Source organism: Channa argus, chromosome 14 (genome assembly GCF_033026475.1).
Source record: "Channa argus isolate prfri chromosome 14, Channa argus male v1.0, whole genome shotgun sequence".
Lineage (NCBI taxonomy): Eukaryota > Metazoa > Chordata > Actinopteri > Anabantiformes > Channidae > Channa > Channa argus.
Genome location: NC_090210.1, coordinates 10,088,217 through 10,114,696, shown reverse-complemented (window position 1 = coordinate 10,114,696; position 26,480 = coordinate 10,088,217). Strand labels below are relative to the sequence as shown.

At 41.4% G+C, this 26,480-nt stretch overlaps 1 protein-coding gene across 1 annotated transcript in view; it reads right to left on the bottom strand.

Moving 5' to 3' along the window:
- Positions 1-26,480, bottom strand: part of LOC137098431 (uncharacterized) — a 48,144-nt gene that overhangs the window by 1,831 nt on the left and 19,833 nt on the right. Inside the window, exons 3-21 of the mRNA XM_067474654.1 lie at positions 23,519-23,658; positions 20,885-20,983; positions 18,824-18,955; positions 17,839-17,958; positions 17,390-17,428; positions 15,794-15,859; positions 14,351-14,410; positions 12,333-12,380; positions 11,923-12,031; positions 10,670-11,317; positions 10,065-10,189; positions 9,546-9,637; positions 6,296-6,443; positions 4,687-4,834; positions 3,969-4,110; positions 3,741-3,873; positions 732-929; positions 391-631; positions 28-156 (exon numbers count right to left, since the gene is read on the bottom strand). Coding sequence (XP_067330755.1) covers positions 28-156; positions 391-631; positions 732-929; positions 3,741-3,873; positions 3,969-4,110; positions 4,687-4,834; positions 6,296-6,443; positions 9,546-9,637; positions 10,065-10,189; positions 10,670-11,317; positions 11,923-12,031; positions 12,333-12,380; positions 14,351-14,410; positions 15,794-15,859; positions 17,390-17,428; positions 17,839-17,958; positions 18,824-18,955; positions 20,885-20,983; positions 23,519-23,658 — 2,817 coding nt within the window. The remainder of the gene's footprint in view (positions 1-27; positions 157-390; positions 632-731; positions 930-3,740; positions 3,874-3,968; positions 4,111-4,686; positions 4,835-6,295; positions 6,444-9,545; positions 9,638-10,064; positions 10,190-10,669; positions 11,318-11,922; positions 12,032-12,332; positions 12,381-14,350; positions 14,411-15,793; positions 15,860-17,389; positions 17,429-17,838; positions 17,959-18,823; positions 18,956-20,884; positions 20,984-23,518; positions 23,659-26,480) is intronic.

The window sequence follows — 26,480 nt, the reverse complement described above, 5'->3', positions numbered from 1 at the left end:
ATTCTGAGACATTTAATAAAGCTTTACCTCCCATCTCATTCAGCAGACCATTGCAGGATCCACTTTGAAATCCCACTGACACATAAACACCCTGAATGTTGGCCCCAACCTTAAGGCCAAAATCCATGCAGGACTTGTAATCTTCCAAAGAATAATCTAAAAAAACAAGACTGTGTTAAGTAGCGATTCTCAGTATTGGGCCAAGAAGTGGAGCATTTAAGTGCTACTGTAGTTGTCAGTGTTTAGAACAACAGCATATAGATTATGGCACTGGTTGTGTGAAAATTGTTGCATTGTTGCAACAATTGGTAAATAAAGAACCTGTAAAATTAAACAAGGCTTGGTATAGGCTACTTTAGGATGCCCATGAGTATCAGCACTAATTCTGACCTGTCTTCACAAGTTTCTCCTTGTTCAGAATGACGGTGTGCTCGTAGTCTCCTCCGAGAGCAGCCTCTGTGATGTAATGGGTGCCATAGTCTCTGTATATCTGTCTGTATTCCCCATAAACATAGGACTGTGGCAAGGAACGCAGGCGCTGCAGGAATTCAGGATGGAGCATCAAATTGTCTGACTTTAGCATGTACTGGGCCAACTCCAGCTCTGCTTTGGCCCTTATAAAGCTGTTGGTCTAGGGAGAGAATCAGCAGGGAGCACAATTCAGCAGAAAATTACATGCATCAGTGGACTGTGAGGACATTAGAAGAAAAGCGAGATCTGACACCACTCACATTGCCAGAGGCACGGCGAATCTTCTGAACAGATTTGGTGTATTTGTTATCATTGTAGTTGAAGCCAAATTCAAATACACCTGGAATCCCAAAGCCAAATGAAACAGTGGTTTTGGAACTGCGCTCCTTCATGGTGTAGTCCATGTAGTCAGAGTAGGACTCAAAAGACTGAAGAGTGAAATCAAATGAGCCTTTTGTCTGTGGATATGTTGAGAAAAAGTTTAGTGTAAAATAAGCAGAACCTTGGTAATTAAACACTGAATGCAACCGAAAGGGGACAAAAGCCAATGTCTTCTTGTACCCGTCCCAAGTCTGGATAAATGCAGAGGGTTGTGTCAGGAAGGGCATCCGACATAAAACACATGCCAAATTGAAAAAGCAAATCATGACTTTCACACTGAAAATTACTTCCATACCGAATAGGTCCAGGCCCGGGTTAACAATGACCGCCACCGGTGCTGTTGACCTACGGGGTACCGGTGGAAATTGGACCCCTGTTGGTCGAAGAAGGAGAGGAGGAAGGCTTGTTCAAGAGAGAAGAGGAAAACTAAGAATGTAGGACTGACAGTAGGGACTTTGAATGTTGGGACTATGACAGGGAAGGCTAGACAGTTTGTTGACATGATGCAGAGAAGGAAGGTGGACATACTGTGTGTCCAGGAGACCAGGTGGAAAGGAAGCAAGGCTAGAAACTTAGGAGCTGGGTTCAAGATGTTCTACCATGGATCAGATAGGAAGAAAAATGGAGTAGGAGGTATCCTAAAGGAGGAGTTTGTGAGGAATGTTCTAGAGGTGAAAAGAGTATCAGACAGGTTGATGAGTCTGAAGCTGGAAATTAAAGATGTAATGTTCAATGTTGTGAGTGGTTATGCCCCACAGGTAGGATGTGAGTTAGAAGAGAAGGAGAAATTCTGGAGTGAGTTAGATGAAGTGATGCAGAGCATCCCCAGAGGTGAGAGAGTGGTGATTGGTGCAGATTTTAATGGACATGTAGGTGAAGAGAACAGATGTGATAAGAATGTGATGGGCAGGTTTGGTCTTCAGGACAGGAATGCAGAAAGACAGATGGTGGTAGGCAAAGATTATGGAAATGGCTGTAGTGAGCACTTTCTTCCAGAAGAGGCAGGAACATAGGGTGACAGATAAGAGCAGAGGTAGAAGCACTCAGGTGGACTACATCTTGTGTAGACGTTGTAATCTGAAAGAGACCAGTGACTGTAAAAAATTGGTAGGGGAGAGTGTAGCCAGACAACACAGGATTGTGGTGTGTAAAATGACTCTGGTGAGGAAGATGAAGAGGACAAAGGCAGAGCAGAGGACAAGGTAGACAGGTAGTTTTCAGGGAGGAGCTGAGACAGACTCTAGGTGGTCAAGAGTTGCTTCCAGATGACTGGACCACTACCGCTAATGTGATCAGGGAAACAGGTAGGAGGGTACTCAGTGTGTCATCTGGAAAGAGAAAAGTGGACAAGGAGACTTGTTCAGGACAAGTTCAGGAGGGTTTAAAGGGTTAGCTAAGAAGAAGTGGGACACTGAGAGAACTGAAGAGAGTAGACAGGAGTACAGGGAGATGCAGCGTAAGGTAAAGGTAGAGGTGGCAAAGTCCAAAATAAGAGCATATGAGGACTTGTATGCTAGGTTGGACACTAAAGAGGGAGAGGTGGAATTGTACAGGTCGGCCAGACAAAGGGTGATTAAAGATAAAGATGGAAATGTATGGACAGGTGCCAGGAGTGTGATGGGAAGATGGAAGGAGAACTTTGAAGAGTTTATGAATAAGGAAAATGAAAGGGAATGAAGAGTAGAAGAGGTGACTGGTGTGGAGCAGGAAGTAGCAAAGATTGGTAAGAATGAAGTGAGGAGGATATTGAAGATGATGAAGAGTGGAAAGGCAGTTGGTCCTGATGACATACCTGTGGAGGTATGGAAGTGTCTAAGAGAGGTGGCAGTTGGGTTTCTGACTAGTTTGTTTGATCTTAGACAGTGAGAAGATGCCAGAGGACTGGAGGAGAAGTGTACTGGTGCCCATTTTTAAGAACAAGGGAGATGTGCAGAGCTTTGGCAGCTACAGAGGAATAAAGCTGAGGAGCCAAACAATGAAGTTGTGGGAAAGAGTAGTGGAAGCTCGGCTAAGGGCAGAGGTGAACATTTCTGAGCAGCAATATGGTTTCATGCCTAGAAAGAGTCCAACAGATGCAGTATTTGCTTTGAGGATGCTGATGGAGAAGTACAGAGAAGGTCAGAGGGAGTTGCATTTTGTCTTTGTAGGTTTGACAGGGTGCGGAGAGAGGAGCTGTGGTAAAATGGCAAATGGCAGAGCTGGAGATAGCAGAGCCTAAGATGTTGAGGTTCTCTTTGGGAGGATGGAAGAGGATGGACAGGATCAGGAATGAGTACATCAGAGGGAGAACTCATGTTAGATGTTTTGGAGATAAAGTCAGAGAGGCCAGATTGAGGTGGTTTGGACATGTTCAGAGGAGAGACTGTGAATATATCGGTAGAAGGATGCTGAGGTTGTAGCTGCCAGGCAGGAGGTCTAGAGGAAGACCAAAGAGGAGATTTATGGATGTAGTGAGAGAGGATATGAAGTTAGTTGGTGTGAGAGGAGAGGATGCAGAGGACAGGGTTAGATGGAGGCTGATGATTCACTGTGGTGACTCCTGAAAGGAAAAGGTGAAAGGAAAAGAAGATGTGTAATTAAACACTGAATTTTCAGTTCTAAAGACAGGATAAGAGCTGTTTTTCTGTTGTTAAAAATATTTATAGTAACAAAATGATGCAGCTATAAATATTTGTAATCCATTGTTAAATGTTTATAAATTAAAAAAAAATTGTTTTAGACCCTCTCCAACCCAAGACCTGTTGTAATGGTTAGCTAATAACTGACAAGTCAAATAAGTCAGTAATTTACTAAGCCACTAAATCTAATTCAATGACACAGGTGAGAAGTCGCCACGAAACCACAATCCCCCACATCAACTCTAACCAAAAACTGTGTTTATCAACCACCTGTGACGTGTACTGTTGCAAGTTATAAGGCTTCCTGAATCTGACATCCTGGATGTAGTGTGGCAAACAGCTGCCGGCGTAGTATCTGTTATCAAGCACTACTCCCTCCAGGTTACTGTTCAAGATGTTGATTCTGAAAGAAGAGTAATAATAAGTAGACTCATTTGAGATGAGCAATATGTTTACACACAGTATGTGAGCACCGAACATGCACTGAACATGAGTCACCCTTTGGCAAGGTTTTCAATTCCCCAGTATTCTTCAGCCTGCTGCCTGCAGGGCTTGGGAACCTTCTTACAGCCTGCTTCATCGGACATGTCCCCGCAGTCATCCTCCCCATTACACTGCAGCGTCCTGTGAATACAGCGACCTGAAGGAGAGGAAAGCCATAAGTTGCCGTTAGCAGGACTTCATCTTAAAAGATTGGTTTGGCAGTTGTGGAAGGGTTGTGTCAGGAAGGGCATCCGGCCTAAAAGCTGTGCCAAATCAACATGCGGACAATGATCCGCTGTGGCGACCCTGAACTCACGAGATAGGAAAGGAAAATTTAAAAAAATTTAAAAATTAAGAGTTTAGCTTTGGTTGTTCCCCCCTGATTGTAGTTATATTACTAAGCTAATTGGCTGTTAGTTGTAGGTTCATATTTTGCGTATCAGGAATTCATTTTCTCATCTAACTCTTGACAAGGAAGATAAACATATTTCCAAAATATCCGAAATACTTCTTTAAGAATAAAGCTTTTAAATGCAAAGTAGTTTGAAATTTCCTGACTGGAACGAAGAGCTGACTCACTCACATCTGACACAAAATATTAATGTTCTTCTCCTGACTTGAATACACAACCACTTTGCCAGCAGAACTGCTGTGTGACTGCATAACACAAATGGTATTAATTCTACATGACTTTTAAAAAATGTAAGGACAGCACGATGGGTGTAGGAATCACCTGTTTGGGTGCAGAGAAATCCCTCACACAAAGGAACATTGTCGCAGGTGTAACGGGATGGAACATTACAGTCCTCCTCCTCTCTGCCAAAAAAGTTGCACGGTTCCCCTCCAAACTGAGAGGGCTGGTTGAGCTTAGCATAGCGGTACTGGGTGGTGGAGGAAGACAGACACACAAAGGGTCAGAGAAATACAAAGGAAGATTCACCCCTAAATAAAGGCAGAGGAAGATCTTGGAAACAGCTCCAGGGAACTATAACAGCCAATATCACATTAGAAGGCTGTTTTCACTTTGTCATGTCAAGGCTATTAATCCTCCTCCTTGTAAAGTGGATGAGATAGATCACTGGAGTACATAAGCAGAGACGTTTGCCAGCAGTGGAGAGCTCTATCTGATAGAAATAACACCCACAAGGCTTAAAAGGTACTGAACGATTTATTCTCCAAATCTAACCTCATTTATGATAACCTGCGCATTAGAATCAGATACATTCATTCATCTGCGCGATAGTGACTATATATTACTTCATTGTAGTTTGTGTAAAATGTATTTCTTTCCTTTAGAAAAAAATCAACAGTTTTGGAAAATAAAAAGAACCATTACAAAAACCATTGTCTGCTGATATTTCACTTTGGTCAACTAATCTTGCAGTTGGGTCCTTATGTTGCAGGTATGAAAATATTTCTTTTTTAACACTCTTTTTTTCCCTAAAACCTTTCCTTTAGGGCCTGTTAGGAAGCTAATGATCTCAGCTAACATGTCAATGGTGAGATTTGGTGTCACATAATAAGGTGCATTCAGAAGCTTTCCTGTTATAGAAAATAATATTAATTATTATTATTATTTGAAAAATTAAAGTGTTAGTTCAGAGAGATCACTAAAGAACACTGACACACTGCTGATCAGCTGATTCATTAGATATAACAGTCAGGTCACCTGACTGTACTCCATGTCCAGGCAATGTAAACCTTAAATATCCATGTATATATTCATAGTGGAAACCTTATAGTTGAATTGATTAAGTCAGTGCTCCCTCAGAAAGTATAATCTTTAATGTCATGTACTGCCTGTTCTTTGTAAACAGGGGACAGGGGCGTGGACAGCCTGCATAGGCCCCTTCAAACATCGGATTTGTTGACCTTTGAGCCCTCCTGCCAGAGTCAAACAGTGCCATACTAATATAGACCCTTTATCATAAGAAGAACTATATTTTAGGCAGAAATAAGTTATTATCGCAATGAACAATATTTAAATAGGCTTCATTTCTGGGGCCAGCTGTAGCTCAGTTAGGCAAGGCAGTTGTCCACATACCAAAGGGTCAGTGGTTGAACTCCTGATCCCTCCTAACTACATGTTGAAGTATTCTTGGGCCTCTGTAAGCACCATATTCATATTATTTGTTACACCCCTATTTTGTAGCGGCTTACTGAATTTGCAACAGCATGTGCAGTAATAAAAATGAGAGAAAGGTTAGTTTGCCCTGAAAAAAAAGAAATGTAGAGTTTGTTTGTAAGCCATTTCTTACATTGAAATGAACTGAAATTCAAACACGTAAACCAGCACATCCTCTAAAGCCTCACTATCACCTGTCTGTAATCATAATACTTACTTTTTTCTTTTGACAGGTGTCACAGCGTGACCATGCACTCCACTCAGATAAAACACAGTCCACTGGATGAACTACAATCCGATCACCCACTGATCGAGTTTCACGCAGACCAGGCTCCTCATTGCTCGCTGTTGTGATGGCAAATATGCTGTGACATGTGAATAAAAATCACACCATAATACCAGACATTTTTATTACGCTGAACTCAAACATTTTTTGTTTCTAAAAAGCGTTTTGCTTTAGGGTTGGAAACAGAAAAACTGACAGGCCTTAATTGAAGAAAACGTTGTTGATTTGATAGGAATTTCAGTGAGAAAACTTTGAGCAGTATTAAGTATAGGGTTGGTTTTGACCCCTAAATAGTTACATTAATTAAAATCAGTGAAAAATACATTTAACCAAAGAATAAAAATCCAATAAAACTAAGCAGACAAATAATTTTCCTACCTTATAAACACCAAAATCAATGTAACCCGAAGAAGACTCCTCAGTGTCACTGCGGTAAGCATGGTGGTGTGTCACGACAGACTATGAACAAGGAGAAACACTGCTCCGTGCTCTGGGTGAACACACTAATCAATACTGACCTGGATATAAACTCAGTGCTAGTGGAGCTGAATATACAATATCTGGCCTTCAGAGCCCCAAACTACATATTCACATGGTAAAAATCAATGAAGATTGAATAACAGGCCTTTTTGTATAAAAGTCAGAATGTCGGCACCTAAAGCCACATACTAGTGAGAGACACTGACACAGGAGCAATGTGGGGTTTAGTGTCTTACTGAAGGACAATTTGGCGTGTGGACTGGAGGATCTGGGGGTTTAACTGCTGACTCTGAGTTGCTGAACATCTTGAGCTACAGCCACTTACATGTAAACCTCTGGATGGTATTTAATTATCAGTTATGTGATGAGCCTTGACAAAACATTCATGAGATGATGAAACAAAGCTTTGCGATAAAGAGAATTACTTCTTGTGCCCGTGTGACCTTTAAACGTTTGATTTGGATTTTACACAATGACACAACTCATGACTCAGCAGTAGTTTACTTAATATATAAATAAAAAACACCAACAACCTCTCAATATAATCAACTAATAATACTTTGTTTATATGGACAGCAGTGGTGGAAGATATTTCAGTGCCATATTGGTGTTTGCATTTTATGCCTCGTAATATAAAATTACGGTGATCAAAAGCAAGAAGACTAAGTTAAGAAAAAAACAGCAAACAGAAAATTGGGAATCACATGATATTTTATTTGTGGCTGAACAGTGGCATGGATACAGTGTATGGGGACGTTACAGATGTACAAAAGTCATTTTCTCCTTTTTTAATGACATTTCATAATTCCATAAATAAAATTTACAAAATATGTTGGACTATTTCTCATTTTAATACACAAGCAGGGGTACAGTTTGTTATTGTAAATCTAGCATTTAATAGTGAAATTTCTATTGTTCGTATTATATAAAGGTACCTTTCTTTTTGACTGTTTAGCTTCGTGGAGCAGACCTACAATATATCCAATATGACCTGTTTGCTGTATACAATGATCTAACAAAAAGAACAGTGGCTTGACTAAAAAAAATACTAAAATTAAAATAACATGATAAGGCTTAGAAATGCACTCTATTGTCTGTGACTTTGTGGCCTTTAAGCCACTTTGCATCAGTTTATTTTGCTCTTTTATTCAAGAAACTAAACAGATTTGATTCTTAGAGGCAAATTGTAAACAATATGACCTCAGTTGGAAATTAAGAGTATTCTAAAAACAAAGAGATGCAGAAAAATCTGCCTCCTATTACTGAAAAAAAAAAGACAATTTGGTGACCTTTTAGAAGTAGAGGGATTTTTGTTTGAAACCTCTTTATTTCTTTCATCCCTCAAGTTCAAAATGGATGCAACTGGTACAATATTTTGAATGACCATGTAACACAGATTCACAGTTCATTTCTCACCAACCAAACAGCAACAGAGACATTTTCAGAAATCCAAAAGAAAAAACAGAAGAACTGCCTGCAAAAGCGAAACAAACATCCAGACGTCAAAAATAGAGGTGCTGGTAGGACATTGCTTGAGAGAAACACAGGTAGTTGGCATTCAAGAGGCAAAGAGCTTATGGCACAGAGGCTCAGGTACAGGGGGCCCAGGAAGATTCTTATTTACAAAATAGATGTTTGGCAAATTTAGATTTCAACATTGATGCCTTAAAGTCATTGCAATATCTCCCATGACTCTGTGTCATCAACTAAGAATTCACAGCTTATAAAATAAGAAAAAGGAAAAATCATATTTTTGTATTTGTTTCAGACCCAGAAAGAAGCTGCAGAGAACAGTTTTGCTCACAGCTCAGTACGCTGAATCCACATTGAGTCTGTTCATGCAAATGGATCGGTGGAGCAACACTATGAGAACATTTGGCAAATCCATCTGCTGTGCACAGTCTTTGCTGGTGGCAGTTGCCAGACTGAAGGTCAACTGCATACAGTAGGATGCTGCTCCCTTTGATAGTTTCCCAAAAATAATCAACATCGTCATGGCCTTTTAACATATCCTCATAGATATAAATTCATTACAGGAGGGTGAGTTGTCTCCTGTTGCAGGTTTCGGTCAAAGGTCACTTCCTGGTTGAAAGGTTATTTGATTGGATGATAAAGCCAAAGCCTGGTTAACATGCTGAGGAGCACAGTACAGCATGTGGCAGGTGGAGGAAAGCAAATCCTAGGATAGCCAGCTTATTACAGAACTGCCAAAATATCCTTTAAAGGTCAAAAAAGCAGAACAAGTCTGTGAGATCCAGCTGTGAGAGATGCTGCTGTTAACAGTCCATAATCTCTCTATTTTCTTTCTCATGAGCTTCTGTCTTGGTCTTGAGAGCTTCCATCGCCTGAAAAACAATGTATTCATGAAACCATATCGTGCAGATACGACCCTGACCACCAGGAGGCAACATTGTGCCGTCCTTGTAAGGGTGACGCAGCAAGACATATGACTAAAAGATGGAAAATAACCAAGGTTCTTTTCAAACCACACATCCACATGGAAAATGAGAGAAATGCAAATCTAAAGCAAGTGAAGAGAAAATAAATAAAAAAAAGGATTATGTCAAAATGAGAGAGGGAGTAGAGTTGGACATCACAGATGAAAAGATCAGAGAAGACAGGACACAAAATGCCACAGTATGAAGAGAGTTGATCGATAACAGAGGGATTGTAAAATACCCACTTGGTGTGTTTTGTTCTCTAGCTGTCTTCTTCTTGTGGACAGGTCTGATCCTGCGGGGGATCAGGAGCTCCACTGGGCACCGGAGAGGCCGACCTTGCAACAACAATACCCTGACAGAAAGATAGCGAGAAAGAAAGAGAGAAACTGTAAAATTTCTATTTTGGAGGTGGCATATTTATTGAATTCAACTCAGCGTGAATGACTTTCCTTCTACATTTTCCAGAAAAACATCAGCCAACATTTAGCCAAATGACAACTATAATTACTCTGAGAAACAATTTTACCTTAGCTCTAATCATGATGACAAAATCGTGATTGCCCTTTCATGCTTAATTTACTTGATATTTGTCTGAAAAACAGATAAAATTGATTCTATTTGGTCATATTTATCACATGACATTCTACTCTGTGTGATTACTTGTCGAGCACAGATCATCAATATGACAGTTATAGATTATAGCACCATGTCAGTTAGTTGTTAAATCAAATCCATGAATTTTATCGATCAGGGATGTGACCCAGGGGGATGGGGCTCACCGATTGTTCCTCCCTTGCATTGCTGGAGCTGCCTTCTGGGTCAACGGGGCAGTAATCTGTAAGCGGGTCACTAGCCTGGGAGGGTGGACAGTCTGAGGAGCTCTGCTGGGGGGCTGGAGTGGATGCTTCAAAGATAGAAAACCAGAAACATAAAATGCCCTTAAAGAATGAAAAAACATATGCATAAAATACAAAAATAGTTTTCTGGTATTTCAACTTTGATTTGTAAATTTTCCAGAATGTGGAAACTCTTGAATGGTAATCTGTCCTGTGAATATATTTTTGCATAACCTATACGGAGAAGTTGTGGATTTAAATTTAGATCATGACCTTTATTGCATGTCTTCCCCTCTGTTTCACTTGTATTATACCTGACGTACCTGTACATCTATATTCTATGTACTATCTAATAAATTCTAACTTTTGTTGTCTTGCCACAGGTCAATAGAATTTCTGGCCACACATACAAAACTATTTTATTTTTTCATGATAGAACAAAACAAAAGTAACAATCTACTACCATGCAAGTAGTTCTTGTAAATAGTGTAGATATTAATGCAGTCAGGTGTATTTTTGCAGAATGTCACTGCAATAGGTAAACTTACGAGATTCAGTGGATGGGGATGTTGAAGTACCTGGGCTCAGGGTCATCCTAGAGAGATCAAGGTCACTACAACTCTCTTCCTCTTCCTGGTTTGCAGCAGCTGAAGTTGGCAACAGCTGACTGCAGGCCAGTGTATCCGGTACACTCATGAGGCCTGGGGTCCCACACCTGCTCCCCGCTGCTGACGCAACACCTGGTCCCACACCTGCTGCTACAGCTCCTGATGTAGATGGGCCCTCACCAGCATCTGAGTCCAAGCTCAGGCCCTCTTTCCCCAGGCTCAGCTGCCTCTGGAGCAGGGTGGGGTCGGCCGTGTGCTGGGGGCTGGTGATGGCTGAGGATGGGGCTGATAGATCGCAGGCTTGGGGGCACATGGTGGTAATGGGCACCAGGCCTTGTAACATGGCAGCTGGGATGGCGTGGCCACCCACACCCATGGTCTGGGCCGGCATGTAGGCTGCCATGGCTGCCCACTGCTGCTGAGTGGCAGGAAAAATATTGGCTTGGCTCCAGATGACCGGCTGACCACCGGGGAGCACTTGAGCCACCTGGAGAGGCCCTTGCACAGGGAAGGCAAGAGTCTGAGCCTGGGCAGTAAACGGCTGCTGCGCCCACTGAGCCGCCTGCACTGGGCCCATGGTCATATAACCTGGAAAAAAAAAAACACGAAGTGAGAGAAGAACAACATTGAACTGGGAAAAGGAAATGAAGATTAATATTATGAGCACAGAATACATTTCGTCTCCTGTAATTACAAATTCATCACATTCATTTTCAGTATTGTTGTCAAAGAGTGTTTGTCTAACAAAGACAGCTATTTAATGCTGAAAATAACTGCAAAAACGTGCATTATGGAGCACATTATAAACCTTTGTATCTTACACTCAGCTGAGAGATGAGGTGCTCTTGTGACAAAGAGCAAACCACAGCAGTGGTACTGAAAGATTTTAGCCCATGAGCTAAAAATCCTATTCACTTTTCACTCCTGGTGAACAGACAGTAAGCGAATGTTCTGAAAATATTGGAATTAATTGATGATGGGTATTTTGGAAAACACAATGTTGCATATACAAAACTCTTAGAATGAAAGAAGCATTGCTTTATACTATCTTTGTGGCTTAATGCATAATCCAAACACTATGTGATGTCGATAAAAGTATAAATCAATAAAAATTCCCATCGTAATAAATCTTTAGTTCCCAATAAAGGTTTAGTTGTGTGAAAAAGATGCCGCGTTTGAGTCTGAGATTCTACCTGATGGCACAGAGGTGGGGCTGAAGGGGGCATACATCTCAGCAGGAGTATGTTGCTGCTGGCGGCTGCTTCTGCTAGGGTCCAGTGTGTTGGCAGGTGATGGGGGCATCTGGGAGGCAAAGCACACATGCACAAACACACACACACAAACACACACACAAACACACACAAACACACACACACACACACACACACACACACACACGCGCGCCCAGATGTCATCATTATCAAAGTCACCTAGAAGTCACTGTGCTGCACATTTATCTGCAATCTGTAGTTCTGTCTGACCTTCAGGCAATTTTTGACTCTAAAAAAACACCTTTACAACTATAATATGATTTTACTTTACTGGCTAAAATCAATTCACTAAACTTAAAAATAAGGAGCTGGTTGTGTGTGATACTACTCACAGAGGGAGGTGTGGACATGTCACCAAAAAGATCAAAATGGTTGATATTCTGTGAGTCGAACCAAGGGGTAAGGGAGGAAGAGAGAGAGAGAGAAAGAGAAAGAGACAAAGGCCAGTGATACATCACAACAATGAGATTAGCACAGTCATGAAACCTTGAACTCATCTCCAAATAGGGTTTCGGTGCTTGCATGGGTGGGTAGGTGTGTGGAGGAAAATCTATTCACATGGGCAGTTTGTGCTGTGGATGGCAACTAACAACTATCCGCTCATTTTATTATCAGAAAATGAATCTAAAATGAATTTTGCATGGCTCGCTATAATTGAGTGGGTAAAAGGCTATTCAATCCTATAAAACAGGCTCTGATTAAATATTCTTAAGTCTGCCAATGAAGAGGGGGGGCCCCCTGAGAGCCTAGGCCGCTTTATCATGCTGATTCTACTCTGTGAGCAGAAATCTACAAGCGAGAGTGTTTATTTCATTTAAATGAATGAAAGTAGAAGCTTCAAAAACCACCCAACCAAGACAATGATGCCACCTTACCCTATAGGCAGATGTGACCCCTGCTCTAGCCCCCTCTGTACTCTAATCGAACTAATTAAAGGAGAGGGGACGTGGCTACGTAAGAGTTGATGGAATGGCTAAGTTGGATGAAATGTTACTGGGGCCATGCACAAGCAGACAATGAGTCTCTGTAAAAGCACAGAAAGACACAGAACACAGAGGATTTGCATGCTAGAAACAAATACATACAAACGCAACACATTCGAACAAAAGAAAGAAAAAGGGAGGAATCACAGCAATCACTGTTGCTGCTCACAGGGCGACTATGTCCTCCTTGAATAAGTTTGCACAGCACTTAGAAACCATTGAGGGGCACAAAATGAGTCGGAATTTGGAAAAAGGTAAACATTGTACATAGAGGTCTCTCCCTGCAGGCACTGACACACATCAGGGGAGCTCGAGGCTCTCAAAAAGCTCCAACTGAATGAACAGACAAGCAGTAACACTTAGAGATATGGAAGCGCTGCTACTTATACTGGCATGGGCTGTTTGGCCGAGATAGCGAGGGGGCCGGGACAGTTTATCTGTTTGATATGCTGAACAACAAGCACACACAAACAGCGGAGAGCAGAGAAGCACTTTGCTAGGGCTGTTTTCAGAATTTGTGTGAAAATTCTCTTTGGATGAATGTTTGCTTGAATAGACTTGAATAAAAACAGTTTTATAAGCGATTTGGGAGATATACAGTAATAGTGTGGTCACTGCATGGTGGTGAAGAAATCATAAAACCTACCAGGATGAGATGAAATATAACTGCAGTTTGATGAAAAGGGGTGGAGGGGTGGAGGAGTCAAAAATGCTTTTTGTGCTGTTCCCTGATCAGACTCATTCACTGGAGAAACATTCTGTATATTGCTTTTCATTAAGGTACAGCTTTTGTGAGTGTTCAGTGGCCTTGATTGTACGTAGCCGTGACTACACTGCATGCAGCTCAAACCAACACCCACCCCACCTACAAACCTCTCATCCTCTAAGGAAGATGGAACAGCCACCCTTTCATTTGGTCAACTGAGAGAGACCATCTCATCATGACATGCATCAGAATGTGAGTAGGACTGGATCTCGCTTACAAATCCTGCATCTCTAATGTTCTGTGAAATTGCGACTATGTCTGACTTTGGCTGACTAATCATTTAGTCTTATCTTTTCAAGTAAGCTTGGCATGACCAATGTGGTTTGCTTCATCGTCATCATCATCAACATCGTCATCATCATCGTCATCACAGAAAGCAGATGTAGACACAGACCCCAGTCTCTCCTGTAGTTGACTTAGAATGTGTTTTAGAGCCTGTAGGCTATTACACACAACCAAAATCTACCAAATAGATTTGAGCAAGATATTACAAATGGACACTGTCAAAAGGGGCTTATGGCACTTCCTTCAAGAGGTTCTTAAAGAGAGGTTTGCAAGTAGAAGAATAAAGAAACAAATGATAAAAAAATAAAACACCTACAGTCATGAAATGGCGTTTTGGGACATCATAGATCCCTTCCTTCTGCTGACTGGTTGGGACCTGCATTGGATTGGAGGTCGATTCAAACATAAGTAACAGAGAAATACGTTCTTCTGTTTCTTTTTACAGGCTGGGCATTTAAAACAAGAGCTTTACAATAACTGAAACATGTCGAAAATGTTGAAATAGAAAAAGCGTACTACATCAATTTAGATTTAGTGTGTTTCTTTGATGTAATTGTATCCTCCAGAGTAATGGAATTATGTAAATTCTACAGTTGTGCTGTGGAATCAGTTCTACTTAAATCAATATTGATTGCAAACAATGCTTGAAGATGGTGTGTGCTTGTTCTGTGACTATAAAGAACATTTTGCAACAATATGTCTCAACTGGTTCATCTGACAATATGAAAAGGCCTCAGCTCTGGTTATCTTTGTGCATTTCTCTTACATTATCCCAAACTATCTGTTGCTCCTGACCTCGCTGCCTGTCTTTCCGATTGCTCCCTTAACTGGTTAACTTTCAGCTACGTTTTCCCAAAGTCTATTGATCTTGTTTCATTCCGAGATCAAATGGCATGGCAAGTGATTAATCTTTCTCTCTCTCTCTCTGCATCTTTCATCTTCAGACGAACACAAGATAGAGAGAGGCAAAAAAAGAGCAGAAGGAGCAGAGGGAAAGAAAGGGAGGGAAGGGGTGGGGAGGTAGGGGGTGGATTAAACCATACAACAGGTCCCTGGAGCCCTAGCTGGTCCTTTAAATGTTCTGAAATCAAAAGGTTAAAGTGTTGGATTTATAAAACAAACCCATGCATAGGGTTAACTACCCAGACTAAACAACTGACCTTGACTCTGCTGCAGCTGTTTCAGATGCTATAGAAGGACTCATACATTTTAAACAAGCTGCTGTCTTTTCGTCCTGAACATCTTTAAATCTATAAATATAAAGTAGCATTTTTCAGCAACAACAATTCTGAATTTACCCAGCTAAACAATAGATTTTATTAGTAGTCCACCAATTTCTGAGTGGGACTTTAAACACAAGATCCACAAAACCATGTCTGTGGAGATAATCACATATGGACTAATGGATATAAGTGTATTTATTGCAGTGATTTTTAGCACTTTGTTTCACTGCCATTAGCCTCTTTGTTTACTGTTTAATCCCCTAACCCCTTACCAGAGGTGTTTTAATACGCTACTGCTGCTACTGCACATCAAAAGTGTTCCAGTAGCAAACAAATGGAGTGGCTTTTATTATAAAAGCTGCAGGAGACAGCCACATTAAAACAAAAATCCTAGTTTGATCTCCTTTTGAATCTCCGAACCCAATCTCTTTCTGCACTTTGTAACTTCTTTAAAAAATGTTAGTAATGTTACTATTATCATCTATCACAGGGTGGGAAGAGGGAGAAGAAAAGGAGGGCAATGCTTGTCTTTGTACCTGATAAACGCTCTCCTCTGACTGGGGGCCACGGAGGGGTTCGTGTCCAGCCTCAAACACTATGTACTACAGAAATAGTGGGCAAGGCATAGAAGTGCAGAGAATAATGAGATGAGAACAGACAGAGAGAGAAGTAGGCATATCGAATGGAGAGATGCAATGAGGAAGTGATACATGACGAGAATAAATGAAGGCACAGAGGAGTTGGGATGAGTAGGGTCAAGTAGGGATTGAGGGGAAATGAGAGGGAATGGGGAAATGAAGAGAGAAAGAAAAAAAGAGTGAGGTGGGAAGAGGAAAGAGCACAAGTATAATAGGTCAGGCAATAGTTCAAGGCACTGTGGAGGTCTTAACTCGAGGTCTCCCTTCAACATCAGCAATGTGAGGTGACCCAGAGGTCAGAATATTTGCTTGAGATCCATGGGTGTAGCTTCAAATATGTTGATATAAGTATTTATTTTATGGATCTCAAATTACTGAAATAGCTCAACATTTTGGGAAATGTACTTATTCACTTCCTTATCTGAGAATTAGACCAGGTGATTTTATACCATTCCTACTCTATATCTATGACCAATAAAGTAGCCAGCATTTAGAAACAGCGGAAAACTGCTAATGTGTCTTTTACCAACTGCAACTAAACAGAGTGAACAGAGTGGGGCTACTGTACCTGGTTCCCCATGTTTTCCCATGTTTCGAGAGGCCCATTACTTCATATTAAGGTCATAGACTGCCAACAAGTTGTCAACTTTTTATTAAATTTTGACTTACTGCAAGGTTTCTGTGGCATATCGCCTTGAGTTATGTGTTTCTCATACCCCACCTACTTGAAATTGTTTAACCCTAACCATCTTTATCTTTAAGGCTATCTTTCCCTGAGTGATTTCCAGCTAATACAAACTTCATGCTTGGGCAGGAGTCTGCATCTAAACTAAGCTAACTGTTCTCTGTGAGTGGTATCAATCCTCTCATCTAACTCTTTTCAAGAAAGCCCCTAAGCATATCTCCCAAAATGTGAAACTACTCCTTTCAAGATTCTGGCCGCAGATTGGAGTTTTGTCAACCAACATCAACATAATCGAAAGCTTCAAATGGAATGACTTTATGTAAAACACACTTCAAGAGCAAAGAACACAGGTGATCTGGGAGGTGGTTGGACGTACCACTGAACATATTCAGATTAAGAGTTAGTGTTGTCTGTATTCAGTGTGAGCAAACACGGGTAAAAAATCATGTTCAGCCAAATAAATGCACAAGGCAAAAAAGAGATGGGAGTAACAACCAGTCGAAGGGGGAAGGGGGGTCTTTGGAAGAATTCAGAACATTAACAAAGGTCAACTTAAAAACAACACTGCACTGGCAAATGGAAGTTGAATGGTTGAACAAAACTGTCCACTAGGATGGTCTACTGTGTATTACTGGAATAGTGAAATATGAATCAGTAACTCAAGCAGATCAGTGATTGGAGAAGATAAATTAAGGAACATTTGTGCTTTTCTTGGTTCCGAGCTTTAAGAGTAAAAACAGCACCAGTGAAGCTACAAAGCTTTAAAGTCAGCAGTGTTTGGTTCTTACTGTGTGTGCCCACAGACCTACCTGATAAACTGGATCGTCCACTTCGTCCTCCAGGATTGTCTGTGTTGGTTTAAGACAGAATGCAGAGGACACGTTTTGTATTTCCATCAGTTAATATGAGAATTAACAGTCTCATTAGAAAAGAAATGGAGGAACGTTGGATGGCAACAGAGAAATACATCCTTGTCTGGTTGTTCCTGCAGCCAAGCAGAATCACAGACTGACAGCGTGATTTTCCATATCACAGACACCAACAGATATATTTCCTGTCACTCTAGTGAAAACACATACAGACCAGCACTTCCATTATATTAAAATATTCATACAAATCAATGTTGCAGACAAACCCAGTCCACCATGCATTTCAGAGGACACTTGAAAGTGTTAAGATTTCTGGCTGAGTTAGTGTGTGATCTCACCTCCGAATGGGATTTGAAACTGAAAAAAAAAAAGGGCTCTGAGCATCCTACCTGGTAGACTGCCTGCTCACACTGTTTGTCCTTCTGGGCCTTCTTCTCCATCTCTTCACGCTGTTTAATGTCAAAGATGAGCGTGAAAAGGTCGCGCAGGTCAATGATGAGAGGCTCCGCCTGGATGGGAGAAGTGAAATAATAATGAAGAAGAATAGGATGTGGCAAAAATATAAGGAGTGAGGAAGGAAATGGATAAGCAGAGGTGGAAGAGGGAGAAATGTCAGAGAGATTCTTTACATTTTAGGAAAATATCTTAAAACATCAAGCAGCATAAATGTCTGCCTGGTTCTGGACTCATCATCCGCCAAAAATGAAACACCAACTGCAGCACAGCAGGAATTGGAGAATAAGGATTAAATATTAACCGAATAATAATTAACTGAAAAAAATGTACTCATACTTTTGGCTTTTATAGACTGTCTTTTCCAAAAATACAGAACTAAAGAAGCCTTTGGAGAAGCATGTTCAAAAGACACAAACAAGTTCTGTAGCTAACAAAAATCCCTTTTTGGAAATAAATTTGTTACTGAAACAGATTGACACATAGAAAACACTTTCTGTGTGTCCTGTTGTAAGTATACTGAACAAACCAATTTAAGCAGCATTAGAAGTGACAAGTACAGTAATTCCACATTAACACTGATGCTGGCTAGAAGTCGTTCCTTCCTAAGGACATTAATCTTTATAACGCCACCCTCTGAGATCAGATACTCTGATAAAATTATTAGATTATATATATCATTATATTAAATTATTATTATGTTTCCTTTTATCTTATTGTCTTTCTGTGTTTATATGTTATGTTCTCATACCCAATTTCCTACTCTGGCATGGAGCATCTTGGACGGAAGCAATTTCCCCTCTGGGATTAATAAAGTATTTCTGATTCTGATTCTCGTTCTGATTTGAAAGTACACTCCAGACTTGATACTGGATTTGAAATAATCCAAAAAGACTTAAAGGCAGGTCAAAAAGCACATACCGACTGCGCCGTCTTGATGGCCACAAACTTGTGGTGGCCCTCCTTTCCGCAGACATATCCAAAGGCCCGGTGGTCCCTGGTGTCCTTGGCAATGTAGCTGATCTCGTGCACTGAGTGGTGATGAAGGAGCACCTACATAGTAAAGCGGTAAAATGTTGGTACATAAAACACCATGTGGGCCAGGTATAAAAAGGAGATCACACATCTGCTTGTATTTCTTGCTATCAGAAATGATGCGGAAAAACATGTCTTGTTTCATGTCTCATGTATTTCATTTCAGTTCGTCTTTTGATATAATCTTTTAAAATAAGCACTGTAGACGGTGTTGGCAGAGAAAGTAGGTCAAACCTGTTTTAAACATCTTTGCATATTGTTGAGCAAACTGCAACCAACCAACTCAGACTAAGCCTTAAGTCAATGTGGAAGGAAGGAGGCAAGATTCAAATCTCTGTCACACTGTATATTTTAGATACTATGTTTACTCTAGAAGTGGTAATTTAGTATTATAATGTATTTTATCCTGTTGTTTTATGTTGGGTAGCAGACATCTCTCTGTTCTTTTATTTTACAACTAATATAGATTTTTATTATCAGCAAATTTTGAGATGCTGCTTAATGTGATTAAAAAAGCACCAAATTAGTGGGGAGACGATCGTCTTTTCCATATTTGCTGCATGATGTATTTACAACACTGCTGACAGATGGGCAGCTCTAAAACCGCAGGGTAATACCAAAACCAAAAATCTCACAAAACACAACCCCACACCCATTTATACACACACGCGGAGTAATTCAGCTGTCACTCAGGGACACCCACCTGCCTCTCCTCCATTAGCACAGATAAGCCTAGGCACTGGGGAGGAGCTTTTATTTGGATATTAGCCGATATTCAGCAGGGAGCATCGCTAGTAATGCCTCAGATTAATGTAAAATACAAAACTAATATGACTAGTCTACTCGAATCATGTCAGCTTAACATAAAGTATTTCCATCTAAATGCATGCTGATGCTGCCTGCACTGGAGTGATCCCTATTTCCACTATAATAACTCAAGAGGGATATTAAGTGTGGAGTGTTATTTACTGCCTGTAATCAGTAAATAAAATGAAGAACATTAGGGGGCCTGATTTCCAAAACAACAAATGAGCTTGTCAAAAGCCTGCGAACCAGTTGGTAGTGGCGGGAGGCTTAATGTTCTTTTCATTACAGGCGAAAGACACGCAACTATTACCACTTGTCATATTGGAAAGAGATATTATCCAGAATGGGTGTTTTTTTGGGAAAGTGATGGTTGGCGGTGGGGTGGGGGTTGGCACCTATGGGACAAATGCTGTTGCATGATTATCAGTTTAGCACAAACGACAGCTGAGGTGGAGCCACGGTGTAATTAGCATTAGTGGCAATCATCATTAAGGGGTGGAACAGAGTGCTAATTATCGGTTAGTGCTGATGAGCAAAGTGGGCCTATCCACCCAACACTACACCCCAGGACGGGGGAGAGCCGAGCCCCTCGATCATCCTGTAATGGAACAGCAGGCCTTTGAGTCGGCCAGGAGGAAAGAAGCCAGGATGGAGGTGGAAACAGGCCGTCTCATAACATCACCATAATATTGCTCAGTGCTCATCATTAGCAGGCCTGCAGAGCCTGAGCGATCTTAAACAGATCCTGCAGCATACACCTAATTGTACAACCCTATATGTTAAACTGCTTTACTTCATCTATCGAATTCAAGCTCTGCAATTTAATGCTGTCAAGTTAAATTTCTCGCGGTTAAAGAGCAAACTGTGCTATAGAAAGCATGTTATTGCTAAGAATTTTGACTTTTGCCCATGCAGCCACCCTTGTAAATCATCCTACTTCAGTGCAGGTATTACATTTGTAGTAATATGTCAACCATGCCAGCCAGGCTTACAAGATGGCGCCCTGGCAGCTATTGTGAACTGAACCGTGCAAGTGTTTGCCCTCTGGGTGTCCTACACTGTAGGTTCAGAATACAGCAGCTGGCAGAGGCCTCACCGTGAAGCTCTGCCATGGGCCCAACTTGCTGATATGCTACTCACCCCTGATCTTTCACAGTAAATCTTGATCCCACCGAAAGAGACCGTCAAGAAGACTCTCTGCTTGTGCTCCCCTTTGGATCGTGCTGAGGAAGCCGCTCCCTGTAGATTAAAGGAAATGACACGAGGAGATGAAAGGATGGGAGCTCAGCATGAGACATCGTGAGCCTACTTCTGTTCCAACTCAGGTAAATGTGACAGTGGGAGATGGTTTGGAGTGGGGGAGGGTTTGAGGGGGGAGATTCAGGGGAGATACAGGGGGGGAGATCAGGAAGGAAGGTGACAGAAGTTACATAAGGTACTATAAAACGTAATTTTTTTTCATGAGCCTTTTCTTGTCGCTTCACTCTCAGAGGAATTCACACATCGATTTGTGCAGTAAGTCTTATTATTATTTACCAAGCACCTTTTTTCACTCCCTTCTCTTGAAGTAGGTCTTCTGCATTTCAACATGACAATCACAAGTGCTAGCTAACAACAATAAAGTGAGATTTGCTGACAGAATGGATTGTACAGCTGTCTGACCAACCCACTCTGGCAACTTCACATAGCGCTGACTGAACAACCAATGCAGCCTTTGAAGAATGTTTTTCCCATGAATCTCGGAAGCTGCTTTTTAAATTATGTTCTCAACTCTAATAAAGAAAATAATTAACATTTCGACTGTGTTCCTTTTGATGCAACCTGTGTGCATGTCATGCCTTTCATGGAACAAACCTCTGAGAGAATATAGAAAAAGGAGAAAGAAGAATAGAGATAAGAAGGGAAGAAAAACCTGCCTGTTGTGCTGAAAATATGATATGAAGCTGCAGGCTCAGTTACGCTGACAAGTTGCTGACCTCCTCTGTTCACCTTCCACCTGATACGTTCTTTTAACGCGTAGCTAACATTTAAAACCGTGGCCAAGTAGCTTCAAAAACAAAAAATATCCATCTCTCTTACATACATAAATGTACTGTATAGTCATATAAGAAAAGGAGTAGGAGCTGAAGGGGTAAAAGGAGTACAAAGAGGAAAATGGTTATAAGAAGAGGACAAAGAGAAGAACAGGGATAAGAAAGAGAGGAGGTAAATGAGAAAGAGGCAGGGGGGCGAGAGGGTCGATGGAGGCTGTCAATCAGCCATCGGCTTCTCCATTTGCTGGATTAGTCCTCAAGGCAGCTCAATAGAGGCCCCATCCCCTCCTCTATCCCCTTGTCCAGATAATAGGAGGTCTGCATCAGCTGCTGCATTGACTGGCTGGTGGCTGGTGGCTACCAGAGTCATGTGGTGGGTACTGATGAAATGTCAGATTGAGGCAGCGAAAAAGTTGTTTTATTGGACAAATCACTTGAAATGGATATGGGTGATGAGAGGCTTTGCCTTCTGGTTATACTGCTCTGCTCATGGGGCTTCCCACACCTCTAAGCTCCAGCAAAATCTATGAGGAGATTCTTAAAAAGCCATGCATATACATCTTTTTCTAAAGAAGGATTTATACCATAGCCACCTACTGCAAAGATTCTTAAGTGCTTTATTCCCCAACAAAGACTGAAAATATATCGTGCCTTTAACTTTAGAGCCAGTAAACACAACTGGCATTTAGGAAGATACAGAATAAACTTTCAAGAAGTGGAATCTAAGAAGAATGATGCTCACTATTAAAAGTCTGAATGGTGTTTTTTTAGAACAAAAGTGTAAGGAATGGATGACACTAATATTTAATGCAAACGCAAGCGCAACTGGCTAATGAGCTTAACAGCCACAGTGAAAACCTATTCATGCTACATTATTTGATGTAGTATTTGAATATTAATATTCTGGTCCTGATATCAGATAGTAAGAACCCACTGTTTATAAATTTACCAAAGATATCAAGTGGCAATTTGGTTCTGTAAAGTGACAGAAAGCACAAGGATGGTGGGGCACACGTATTACATATTTATACACATACTTCAAACGTATGTGTGGAAGAATCTAAAATCCTCAAGTCTTTCATCCACAATCACCAGTGCTCGCACTTACTTCTGACTCTGTCACTTACTTTGGGGCTGTATTTGACCTAATTTACTTGCAACATTCTGTGAAGAACACTGGATAAATTATTATCTGGGATACATTATCACAGCTTGCATATGTGCTACGCTGTACAACATCCTGGACTTTTTTGTAAAAATAGAAGGCTGTGACTGGCACGAGAAGACATATGAGAAGCTGACAAAGTAGGGGTGCGATATACAGCTTTACTGTAAGTGTCTTGAGTTAGGAAGCCAGTTTGCCTTCAAGGTCAAGGAAAGCTGTATGAATAAATGTGGCACGCTTTAAGCAATACTAAAAATACAGCAGCCTATTAGAGGGATAATATAGCACAAAGCTCCTACTATTTAGCAAAAGATTTACTTAGCTTACAGTACATTTCCACATGACAAAGAGCTGCAGAATAATATGGGTTGACTTTTATTTGTTCCATCTGGTCAGTTCTTTACTGAGCTTCAGTAAGTCATGTACAGGACAAGACAGCTCGCATGACTCATTCAACAGACGATACAGACATGCCATGTCATGTCTTTTCCAAATCTGACTGAGATGAGTGAGGAGGCTCAGTGATTTCCCCACAGAGTCATGCACACACACACACATGCCCGAACAGGTCTGCACCTTCAGCTTCATCATGGAGTCCTGGCACAGTTTGTCTCCGCGTGCCGCTGTCACCTCATCAATTCCGATAAGTTTGGCCTTGTAGCGTACGCCATCTCCACGAAAACGCTTAATAAGCCCCGCCTCACTGCGGTCCTGACCTGTGGAGGGAAAGAAGGACAGAATACAAATAAGGTGGAGAAAAAGAAAAGGAGTGTGAATACAGGAAACCAGGAGCTCAAGTGAATCCTACAACGTCAGTATTGTGCCCTGCTTGAGGTACAGAGGCTACTGTGTGTGTGTGTGTGTGTGTGTGTGTGTGTGTGTGTGTGTGTGTGTGAGCTCCGGTATAAATATTTATGGAAAAGGAAATGCTGAATGAATAGCAAATTAGCAGCAGTGAGTAAAGATTTAGAGAAAATTGAACTAGGAAAATTAAGTCAGTGGAATAAATGAGAAAACCACTGGAACAACCTACTATCACCAATTCCAGGATACTGTGGGGCATTCAGGCACAAAAGCTAGGGTGGGGGTTTATCGGGTGGCTGAGTAGGGGTGCTTACCCCTATGCGTTACCCATGTGGTTCCCATGGGTGCTATTGGTGGTGACGAACCAGTTTGAATGGGTCCTATTGAGATGAATCATTTCGGTCCAGCGCTCACCTATAATCCACCAAGGCCCTCCCTGGTTGATGGATGTTGGGTGCTGGCAGAATGGCTGGTGGGAGACGGCAGGGGCGTTTGCAAGTGTGTGTCTGCGTGGCCTCAGGCTTTATACCTTCTCCCTCCCATCCCTGTTGCTGATTATTATGTCTGTCAATCTCTGCCGCTGCCCTGACACCACCTTGACACTGACACCTTTCTCATTTTGTCTCTCTGCTGTCTGTCCTTGTACTATTTTGATTATGTAGGTGAAAGCCTCAAGCACTGTCTTGTGTGTCTACATTGTATTAATCATCAAACCTGTGAGGGGTTTGTCACCCTCAACACTGGCTTCCACCACATTTACACGAAGAGATAGGAGGATTTGGAATCAAGGTCACCAGCACCTTGGAGAATCATAGTTTTCAAGCAGCTTTGTCACTCAATTCTAGGTCATGCAGTACAACAGTTAACAGCACATTTAAGTGGCTAAGCTTTGAGCGAAAGAGGACAATGCTTAATATCCCTATCGGGACTATCAAGCTGCACTCAAAGACCACATTACTTCAAAATAAGCTTATTCCACCCATATTGCTGTCCATGCTACATCGACCCAAACACAAACCGGATTTCTTTTTCTGTTGCGGCAATTTCCAAGGAAAGATCAAAAACAAAAATTGAAAATTCAGAATAGGAGCAAATGAATAGGCTTGTGCAAATGGAAGAAAAAAAAAACACATCTTAGTTCAAATGCAAGCACTTGTCTTGGCTATGCACACCCTCTCACTAATTCATGAGGGTACAATTCTCTAAAGGGGGAAGAGGAGTGACTTGAGGATGGTAAAGTCATTAAATTCTCTAAGCAAGTGAATATCAAATATGGGTCTAATTCAGACTTTCCCTGTTAGAGGATAAGGAGTCCTATATAGACTAATTGCATACGGTGTAGCTGTAAACAGGCAGACACTGCCTGGCAGACAACAGCTGGGTAGACAGGTGAACATTCAGACAACATTCTGACAGTCTCAGTAAAGAGACAAAGAGTAGACATTTTTTGACATCCAGTATTTACATGACTGTAGCTTAAAATTAAAATTATAGCTGTACTTGATTCAAATCATCCTTCATACAGTGGCTGTGGACTATTCATACAGTATTATATATTCCACCCTGATTTTACTGATTCATACACTCTGCAATATAATGTAAAATGCATGGTGCTCCAGTTGCATTTTAAACACAATTGGTCCAATTCAGTGCAGCTCTCTCACATGAGCTTTAACCAGATGTTCTGTGCCATTTGTTTCTTTACATACAGAGTGCCACTTTCCCCTAATAACACTTCAGGAGAGATTTAGAAGCTTATGCACAGATCCTCAAAAAAAAAAAAAGTAGGCCTTGCATACCTAATGAGAGCCTCGACACAGTGGCATAACTCCTACACTACGTGATCTGGGTTCAGATGGAGACGAGCAAGTGTGCTGTATCTGAAAACTGCGAGAGCTGCGGGGCATGCTGTTTCATGTTGTTACGCACTGTAAGAAAGGAGAAGGAGAGGAGGAGAAGGTGTGTGTGTGTGTGAGTGTGAGAGTGGGTGACACATATTCCTCTGGCTTTCTGGATGTACAATTACCCAAGGTTGAATGGTCTTCACAAAATTTCTGGCCCATAAGCGTGATGCTCATAATCTGTTTGACAGAGGGTTGCCTAAAGTATTGTCTACTGTTAGTCTGCGTCTAAGTATATCCTACACAAGGCACAACATGCCTGCCTTTTAGGAGCCCTGGTTGTTGTTGCTCTGATTTTCAAAAAAAAGCTCAAATCTAACAGCCAAGATGTCAAATCAAATGCTGCATCCCCCATGTGCTGCTCAGGCCCTGAACCAGAACCACGGAGAGAGCAATTACTGATAGACCTGCTCCATACTGTTTCAGGGTTTGTCTCTGATCACAGTGTTGCATCCTCCTCCTTGCCACACTAGAATGGGGACAGTGAGGGGACAGATGGCACCAGATGGAGAGTCAGACGTGCCCCTCCAGATATAAGGACTTGGCAACAAGAAACTTTTTGTTGAGGATCTGGGCATCTAGGCAGCTTAACCTTTGAACCTCTCTGGGTGTGTATCTGTGTGTGCCTGTATCTTTGCTTTAATGTCCCTGTCTGCTCGTAGGCGACACACACCATGCATTTAGCTTTACTCGACAGCGACTACTGAGTGTTCACCTACATGCAGTGTACATGTTAACCGTTATTTTGTGCGTATCTCTCTGCACAGAACATTTGATGCCTCTAAAAAAATACACTATATCCTATCAGCACATGGAGCTGATGACTTCAAGCA